The 10,241-nt window shown below is 40.6% G+C and overlaps 1 protein-coding gene across 1 annotated transcript; it reads right to left on the reverse strand.

The window, feature by feature from the left end:
- Positions 1-3,376: 3,376 nt before the first annotated feature.
- Positions 3,377-9,310, reverse strand: LOC106080756 (N-acetylglucosamine-6-phosphate deacetylase). The gene is made up of 5 exons (XM_013242282.2): positions 8,990-9,310; positions 4,642-4,907; positions 4,367-4,585; positions 3,771-4,092; positions 3,377-3,701 (listed from the first exon to the last, which is right to left on the reverse strand). Exons 1-5 carry the CDS (start codon positions 9,201-9,203, stop codon positions 3,487-3,489), a joined length of 1,236 nt encoding a protein of 411 aa, XP_013097736.2. The 5' UTR covers positions 9,204-9,310; the 3' UTR covers positions 3,377-3,486.
- Between the last annotated feature and the right edge of the window lie 931 nt (positions 9,311-10,241).

A 10,241-nucleotide genomic window follows, 5' to 3' on the forward strand; every position in this document is an offset into this window, starting at 1 on the left:
CTCAGGAGGGACCTCAAGAGCGTCAGCTGGGGAAACAATTTGTTAGTTGTCGGCTTTTTAAAGGAACAGGCAGAAGATATTATATGCTACCTTTCTATCGGAGAATATCTGCGGGCGTATAGGTGATTGGGAAGTCCTCGATGACCACAAATTTTTGATCAATTCTACATTACCTTTAACTTTTACGAAAATAATGCAGAAGAGGTCCCACCGCTAAATAGAGGAAAGTCGGATGGCCATAAGTTTCAGCACGCATTCTACAGCAGTGTGTCTTGTAGGCCTGAGAAGGAAGAGGCAACTGTGGAGGACATGGCCAAGCGGATCACGAACGCCCTGAATGACTTGCTTAAGTCTGCATATCGTGGAACCAAATCAAGGGCAAACAACGATCCCCATAAAGGCCGACAGAACTGGTTGGTCTAAGAAAGGGTTGAAGAAGACTCTTCAATAAGGAGAAAGCCACAAGGACACCACAGGCTACCGTGTGGCCATAAACCGGGGCATAGTTTTGGCAGAGCAGATTGTAGACGACACATTCTGCATGGCGAATGAAGATACCCCCTCTAGGATTACACGGATGAATCAAAGCTAGAGGACATAGTGGGCCTGGGGGTTTACATTGAGAAACCAGGGACTGAGATCTGTTTTAGACTGCCTGACCATAATACGGTCCTGCAGGCGGATATCCGGGCGATCACGGAATGCGTGAAGTGGTGTGGTGCTAGCGAGGATGTCGAGTGTGAACATCTTTACCGACAGTAAAATAAGGGCAATAACAACCAGGACGGTAAGGTCACGAACAGTCTTGCAGTGTAAGGAGATTAACGCCTTCTTTGAGGATGGCAAAATCCGCATCGTTAGGGTGCCGGGCCATAACGGAGTAAGTGGAAATGAAAGGGCAGACGATGTGGCGGTGAAGGCTAGAGGACTGCCGTCAATAAACTTGGTTAACCCGAAGTCTTTCGGGTCGACAAAGTGCGAGTTAAGGGCGTGGACGACGAATGTGCATGCAACATTGTGAAACAGCGAAACGGTAGGACGGCGAAAATCCTATGGGGGGATCCGGATCGTGAGAAGACAAGACTATTACTGAAAGGAAGCAAAAAGGAGGTCAGTATAGCTATTGGTATCATAACGGGACACATAGGACTATGAGCTAAAATTTGCAAACATTCCACTAAGGAACAGGGGAAAAATTCTCACACATCAAAGAGTGCAGTCCGATTCAAATTTAAGCTTAATGATATGGGGCCTCCTTTTTACAGCCGAGTCCGAACGGCGTGCCGCAGTGCGACACCTCTTTGGGAAGAAGTTTTACATGGGATAGTACCTCACAAATGTTGCCAGCATTAGGAGGGGAAAACCACCGCTGATAGCATGTGTAGGGATACCCTCATCAACATGATTCCAGTATGTTGATGAGGGGTTGGCTCCGTTTTTGGGGTAAAGGTTCGTGGACCCCATTGAAGGGCGGTTTGTGGTCGAAAATTTTCTTTTTATAGGTTACTTTATAGTTTTTAGAGCGCACAACAAGCCGATTACTAGCTTAGGTGTATGTCCATAGTGGCATGGGGCGGATTAACATCTGCACCCTCTTTCCAACCTAGTCTAAGAGCGTGCAAAGTTTGGCCGGGCCGTATCTTATATAACCTCCACCATGAACACATTTCTAGAGTTCTTTGAGCGGTATCACTTTTTAGGCAAACAAAGAATAATGGATAAGAATTGTTAAGCTTTGTAGGGGCTCAAGGAGTATAATCAGGAGATCGGTTTATATGGGAGCTGGATCGGTTTATGGGAATTGGACTCGTATGTTGAAGGTCATGGGAGGAGCAGTTGTATAAAATTTGAGTTATAAAATTGACCGGGCCGAATCTCATATACCCTCCACCATGAACACATTTGTAGAGTTCTTTGCGCTGTATCTCTTTTTAGGCAAACAAAGAATAAAGGATAAGAATTGTTATGCTTTGTAGGGGCTCAAGGAGTATAATCAGGAGATCGGTTTATATGGGAGCTGGATCGGTATATGGGAATTGGACTCGTATGTTGAAGGTCATGAGAGAATCAGTTGTAAAAAATTTCAGCCAAATCGGATAAGCATTGCATCCTCTAGAGGCTTAAAAAGTCAATATCCCAGATCGGTTTATATGGCAGCTATATCAGGTTATGTACCGATTTGAACCATACTTAGTACAGTTTTTAGAAGTCATAATAAAACACTTTATGCACAATTTCAGCCAAATCGGATAAGAATTGCGCCCTCTAGTGGTTCAAGAAGTCAAGATACCAGATCGATTTGAATGGCAGCTATATCAGGTTATGGACCGATTTGGACTATACTATGCACAAATGTTGGAAGTGATATCAAAACACCACGTGCAAAATTTCAGTCAAATCGGACAAGAATTGCGCCCTCTAGAGGATCAAAAAGTCTAGACCCAAGATCGGTTTATATGGCAGCTATATGAGGTTATAAGCCGATTTGAACCATACTTGGCACAATTGTTGGAAGTGGTATCAAAACAATACGTGCAAATTTTCAGTCAAATCGGACGACAATTGCGACCTCTAGAGACCCACGATCGGTTTATTCGACAGCTATATCAGGTTATGAACCGATTTGGACCATACTTCGCACAAATATTGGAAGTGATATCAGAGCACTACGTGCAAAATTTCTGTCAAATCGGACGAGAATTGCCCCCTCTAGTGGCTCAAGAAGTCAAGATCCATGATCGGTTTATAATGCAGATATACCAAACATGGACCGATATGGCCCATTTACAATTCCAACCGACCTACGCTAATAAAAAGTATTTGTGCAAAATTTCAAGTGGCTAGCTTTACTCCTTCAAAAGCCAGAGTGCTTCCGACAGACAGACGGATGGGCGGATCTGGCTAGATCGACTTAAATTGTCATGACGATCAAGAATATATATATTTTATGGGGTCTTAGACGAATATTTCGAGGAGTTACAAACAGAATGAGGAATTAGTATACCCCCATCCTATGGTGGAGGGTATAAAAATATACTAAGTCCCTGTGGTTGACATACCATTATCTTTTGGTAAACAGAAACCTGGAGGTTATAGAAAATTCGGCCCAGCCGAATTTAACACGTTTTTACTTGTTCTTCGTTGTTTTCAGAACATCGCGTAGTGCTTAACCCTCATAGGGCCCTAACGAATGAAAAAAAATTGTTCCAGGACTGCAAGGCGAGGATATTCTAACCTCTTCACCACGGTGGCCTCCACCATGTTTTATGTTAAAGACCAATTTTAAAGCCTGAGCATTGCTTGATCTACATAAGTAAGAAAATGGATTTTAATTTCTAAATACATCCACGTTTGTTTTTTTTTCAAAAATATATATTACAAAATATTGGTATAAAAATAAAAATATACTTTATGCATGCATATAACATGAACACATTATAACGTGTATGGTTTTTTTTGTGTAAAAATGATTATACTCGTGCACATTTAACAAGCGTTAGAACAATTAAAAATAGATTTTGTTTCATCAGTACAAAACACACATTGGCCACCAATCCAGGTGGAAAGCACATTTAAGCCGTCATCCAAGAGAATAAAGTCGGCATCTGAGTCAAAATCCAATGTTCCTTTGGTTTTTTCCATTTTTAAACATTTTGCAGGATGTAAGGTGGCTGCTTCAATGGCGTATATTGTGGAACAACCTGAAAATAAATTTGCGGTGGATATTTAGCACATTTCCAAGTTCTTTTAAAATGTGAACAAGGGCAAACCTGTGGCTTTGCGAAATATGCGAACGCACTCATCCATTGGGGCTATGCTGCCACATAGTGTATCAGTGCCGGCCACGAATGCTTTGGCATCCTTTACTTCTAGTTTCAATTGACCAATATGATGAATGCCTTCTTCCAAGCCCAAGGCTGAAATGGCATCCGTGACTAGGCACAAACCTTCGGGATGGGTACGATGGGCAATTCTTAAGGCGGCCGGGTGAGTGTGAACTCCATCCGCAATGATACCAAAATACACCGTTTGTCCCTCTGGGATGGCATCCGAAGCCAAAAGTCCCACCAGCCCTGGATCACGATGGTGAAACTAAAGACAAGGCGGAGATATCAGTTAATATATAATGTTTAATATAAAGTAATAAGTATATAGAACGAAAAGATGTTACCCTAACAGACTGATAATGAAATTTTTAAATAAAAAGAAGTATTAATTAAATACCTCAACACCAATCTGTTGGTGTTCTTTTGAATTTCCAATATTTTAAATTTTATTCACTCATATCAGTAACCAATTTATCTGCCTTTGGCTAACATCTTTTTGTTCTAAACTTTTGCAGGCAAGAATGTTTTATTGGAATTACAGGCAACATGGCATTGAACAAATGTGTTATCAAAGTGGCTCCGTTTTGAACCGCTACTTCGCCGTCCTTTAAGCTACCCATAGAATGGCCCAAAGCTACAGTTATACCTTGATCAGTCAGTTGTTTAATAACTTGAGCCGTGGAATCGATCTCAGGGGCCAGAGTCACGATTTTGACATTTTCCAGTGTTCCATAAACATCCATTAATCCTTGAAAGCCCTTTTAAAGTAAAATCAGTCAAGAGAGATGAGGTAATGGCGATGTATAATACACACATTATCCAGTTCCTTTATACAGTTTTCGGGATGAGCACCTTTCTTCTTAATGTTAATAAATGGACCTTCTAAGTGTACACCCAATACACCGGCACCCTTTGTGGTCTTTGGAATTCGAGGTAATACGCTACGATACGTTTCTTTGGGTGATGTTACTATCGTAGGACAGAATGAAGTTACACCATTTTGTATTAATCCATTTGCAACTTTATTAATGCCATCTTCCACGGTTTCGGTGTCGTAAGAAAAATCCACACCATATCCCCCTTAAAATAAAAAGAGATTCAAAGATATAAAAGGTTGCAAATAAGTTTTTCGTATGATTAAAACAAGTTCAGCAGGGTCAAATCATATATAACATCTACCATGAAAATCGCCCGGCACGGGATAGTTGTGATCACCACACAGGCTGGAACAATGAGGTCCGATTAGTGTGGTGTTCATTGCTGTTCATCCTTTGGACCGGAACGAGCTTGATCACCTATAGGAGCTTGACGAGGATCGCCACCTCCACCTGAAAATGTGGTTACAACAATGGAGCTATATCTAAATCTGAACCGATTACGACCAAACTTCGTCGAGGAAAGAGTTGTGCAAAATTTGGGCAAGATTGGTCAATATATGCGCTTGCAGTGGCTCTAGAAGTACAAATCGGGCGATATACATAAATGACAGCTATATCTTAATCTGAACCGATATCTATGAAATTCACCAATAATTTCGAGAGTCAAGAGAAAATCCTCCCTGCCAAATTTTGATGGAATCGGTTAACAAATGACCACATTGTTGCAATATTAATGCTAATCGGACGAACATATATATGCGAGCTATATACAAATCTGAACCGATTATTTACAATAGGCTTGATTTCTAGACCAAAAAAACATGCCTGTATCAAATTTTAAGACGATCAGACGAAAATTGCGATCTGCAGTTTGTACACAAATTAACATGGACAGACAGACAGATGGACATAGATTATGAGTCGATCGGTATACTTTTTAATGGGTCTGTATCTCTTCCTTTTGGATGGTACAAGCAAATGTACTAAGTTATAATACCCTGAAACAGTCCTTCACGACTTAGTCGGCTACATAGAGGGTTCTCTCGCTGTCAAGGAATATACAATGGTCGTTGTTTTGCATTGAAGGTGCTTCCAATAAAGTAAAACCGATATCAATCATGAAGGAGCTGGAGTTTCTAGGCATCAACTCTACCGTAAGAAAGTTTATTAATAACTTACTTACTAAAAGATGCATTACGGCAGGCTTGGGATCTGTGGATCAAAAAAGATGGGTCAGCAGGGGAACACCTTAAGAAGGTGTACTGTCTCCTCTACTTTGGAATATAGCCATTAACAATATATGAAGTGGAATATAGCCATTAACAATATATGACGTATGCTGATGACGTGGCAATTGTGGTTAGGAGAAAGTTTCTCAGCACCCAAAGAGATATATTTCAGGAAGCTCTACGTGCAATAGCAAAGTGGGCTACCGAAAGTGGTCTAGGTATAAATCCGTGCAAGAAAGAAGTATTGGGTTGCCCAAGAAGTAATTGCGGATTGTTCATATAGTCGGCGTTGACAAATTTTTTCACAGCTTGTGACTCTGTAATTGCATTCTTTCTTCTGTCAGTTATCAGCTGTTAATTTTAGCTTGCTTTAGAAAAAAAGTGTAAAAAGTATATTTGATTAAACTTCATTCTAAGTTTTATTAAAAATGCATTTACTTTCTTTTAAAAAATCCGCAATTACTTTTTGAGCAACCCATAGTTCTTTTCAGCAGGAGCTACAAATTGCCTACAGTGGAACCTGTCTCCTTGGTTGGATAGAATGTTCCATTTGGAGAAAGCGCAAAATACCTGGGTGTTTTGCTGAACAGGAACATTGGACCGCGTGTCTTGCATTGGGTATATACTGCTGTTGTCAGACCTATAAAGCTATATGGTGTTGTGGTCTGGTGGACGTCACTTCAAAAATCCACATACTGCTCAATACTTAACCGGATGCAAAGGATGGCTTGTTTGTGCATCACAGCCGCACTGAGGACGACACCATTTGATGCACTGCATTTAATGCTGCATCTTATGCCTCTGGACATTGTGGCTTTCTTATTGGTCATGTGGCGGCTACGGACACTGTGTTATCCTTGATACAATATCCAATGTTCCAAGCAGTGTGGATTACACCCTACCTGAGCCGCTTTTTGATAAAAAGTACTGTACCACTATTCCTGATAGAACCGATTGGATCTACGATATCCCTGGTAACAGAAGTTACAAAGATTTCTATAAGGATGGTTCCAAACTAAACAACCAGGTGAGCTTTAGAGTGTACTCTAAAGATCTAGAACTGGTCATATCGAAGAGGTTTCCCGACCACTGCAGTGTGTATCAGTATCAAGCAAAGATCCTTGCAATTAAGGAAGTGATGGAATGGCTAAGATATAATGTCATTACGACGATTGGCATAAACATCTTCTCAGACAGCCAGGCAGCCATTAAATCCCTGGAGAATGTATTTCTGAACACAAAAACCACCCTCGACTGTTGCAGATCTCTCAACGAAATGGCTGAACAGTTCAAAATTCACCTGTTCTGGGTGCCGGGCCACAGAGATATCCCAGGGAATTCTAAAGCGGGTGAGCTTGCGAGACTAGGAACTACCATACACATTCCAGGGACACTGGAATCTGTGGGTATGCCTCTAGCGACATGTAAGCTAAGTTTTCAGGACCAGGCCCGAAAGACAACGAATGATAGATGGTCATAAACTAAGTGGCCTCATTTAGACTTGAAAAGGTCTACTACCTTGCTCTCATTGGCTAGAATAGACGTCTTAATCATTGTGTCCGTCATGACAAGTCACTGTCTCATCGGAAAACATGCTGACAGACTGAAGGTTGCCAGCAACGACTTTTGCAGAAGCTGTAGGGACATCGAGGAAGGAGAGACTATAGAACACCTTATGTGTGTGTGTCCTGCACCAGCAGTTAGAAGGAGTTCCACTTTAGGTTCTGATTTCTTTAAGAACCCGTCTGATTTAGCGGATGTGAACATTCGCATGTTATTGGGCTTTTTAAAGCGACCTGGATGGTTGAACGGTAGAAACTAGAAGGTATCTTCCTTCTTCTGATGGCAGACTGCCACTTAAACCTAACCTACTAGCCTGTACCACAATGGTGGTTTAGGGTACAATAAATCCTTCTCCCTCGGGCCAAAGAAATTTAAATTTTCAGCTGATTTGGCAGAAATTTTGGAGTTAAGTAAACATGTGCCCTTCAATTAAGCTAATTGGTTTTAGAAGAATCAGTGGTGGTGGTTTCTCCAAATTCTCCCCGGGTGAATATTATTTGTTTGTTATTTGTGAAAAATTGACGTTTAAGCTATTAAGGCCAACAGCAGAGGAATTTAGATAGCGTTTAATGGCTCAAAGCTTTACTTTCTACCATAATTTATGTATAAAAGTTGCAACACTCCACAGCCATCATCGTTAAAGATAAAAAACCAGTTACATTTAATGGAGTATTTGCAAATGCTCGACCTACATACGGATCTTCACCGATTAGTACATTAGCTACAGTGATTAGATAAGATTTTCGATTAACTAAGTTTGAATAAAACAATTGAAATCCTGTACATACATATATTAGAGTTGGCAGTGTATTTTGCTTGGTACTTTCATGATTTATATATACTCGCAAGATAAGCCATTTAGTGCAATTGTGACTAAATTTGACCAATCATAATATTAAATAAACAAATCTCTAACCAATTGCAATGCTACCAAATTTAATGAAAAAAAGCAAATAAATTTAAGCATCTGCCAAAACGGAGTAACCCGCCTTTCCAGTGCTCCTTTCTACAGACAAGGGAATAAACAAAAGAAGTGCTCGATTTCAATGCATCTGTATTCCGATTCTGAACCCAAAGTTCTCTATACTTTTTTTTATAAGAATGTCGTAGGTTTACATTTTAGATGATAACATTATTTAAAAACCACATGAATTTTACCCAAATTCGAACGAGTCTGATATTTTGTGGTCTTGAATTATAACCAAACTTATACTCTAAGTATGTCCGATACTATGTGATCTTGAAATTTAACCAAAGTTAAACTCAAAACAGTCTAATACTTTGTGGCCTTCTCCTACTGACGAGTTTATATTTAAATTCAATTATAGCACAGAGTTTATAAATGTATGCATAAACATGCCTTGGAATAGACTATTCTTGAATTCCGGTGTTTGTCACTCAGAAATTCTGCTGTACTTCAGTTTTTTAAACAAAGGCAACAACAAATCAAGCCGATCAATCGCAATTTCAAGTAACACTCACACTCACTTACCATTGATTTGGAGGTCAATGTACCCCGCAGCAATTATAGCATTGTTGCAATCGTATCTTTTGTGGGCCAATTCCTTTTCATCAAAGAACACTGGCTCCGGATTGATGATACGCCCATTTCGAATCCACAAGTCATCCTTGATAAGCTGGTGATTACGAATCAAGCGACAGTTAGTAAATTGAATCAGAACATCTTCTCCTCTGTCCGTTGCCATTATTAATTAACTTGAATATATCAAAACAATAACAAAGAATAACCCGCAAATCGAACAACAACGAACAATAGCAGCACCCCACAAACGACAACTACCAGACAGCGACAGCTGAAACTCAAAGCAGCTGTTTTTGACAATACCATTGAAGTTGAGGTTGTGTGTGTGTGAAAAGTGCTCGAACATCAAACATGTGCAGGAATCTTTAAACTATGCGACATGCTAAATCATGGCCGACTAAAGGTGCCTTCACATTTTACGATATCTTGTACAATATATCGGCAAAGGGAATATGTCCTAAAATGGGAATGATGTAATTGCTATGCATTACAAATTATAAGGTCAAAACGAATTGTTTTGGACTTATTTATTCATGGCAAGAAAAATATTCTTATGTACATAAAGCATAGGGATTTAAATCTAGATTTGCGACTAGATTTCGGAAATCTAGTTTTTGCAACGAAACTTCCGAACGAAACCGAATTGTGTCATCCGCAGAGAAGGCGTTAATCTCCTTCTTACACTGGAAGACTGTTCGTTACCTTACCCTCCTGGTTGTTATTGCCCTTATGGCCATTTTACTGTCCGTAAACATACTCTCACTCGACGTCCGCGCGTTAGTACCACACCACCTCACGCATTCCCTGATCGCTCGGATCACGCCTGCAGGACCGTATTATGGTCAGACAGTCTAAAACAGATCGCAGTCCCTGGGTACTCAATGTAGACCCCTAGGCACAGTCTGTCCTCAAGCTTTGATCCATTCGTGTAACATGATCTTCCAGACGGCAATATTAGGGTTCCGTTAATCCAACACAGTGCCGCCGGCAGCAGTGCCTTGCACTCGACCTCAAGTGTCGTCTAAGGTATCCGATCAAAAACCTCTTCCCTTCCTTCCAGGTTTCCTATCGTTGCCTCGATTATACCGCGATGGTATGAGCTGCTTCCATCCTCCATCCATTCTCCCATAGCCGCAGTGGCTGCCTAAGACTTAATCTGTATGTCAATGGTTCGAATATCCAGAATAGTCTCTAGTGCACT

This window comes from Stomoxys calcitrans, chromosome 4 (assembly GCF_963082655.1).
Source record: "Stomoxys calcitrans chromosome 4, idStoCalc2.1, whole genome shotgun sequence".
Lineage (NCBI taxonomy): Eukaryota > Metazoa > Arthropoda > Insecta > Diptera > Muscidae > Stomoxys > Stomoxys calcitrans.

Excerpts from the sequence above, each read along its gene's own strand:
- LOC106080756 (XM_013242282.2), bottom strand. The coding sequence starts at position 9,203 with ATGGCAACGGACAGAGGAGAAGATGTTCTGATTCAATTTACTAACTGT. Across the intron at positions 4,586-4,641 it reads GTATAAAGGAACTGGATAAT|GGCTTTCAAGGATTAATGGA; the intron begins GTGTGTATTATA and ends TTACTTTAAAAG. Across the intron at positions 4,093-4,366 it reads TGTTCAATGCCATGTTGCCT|TTTCACCATCGTGATCCAGG; the intron begins GTAATTCCAATA and ends CCTTGTCTTTAG.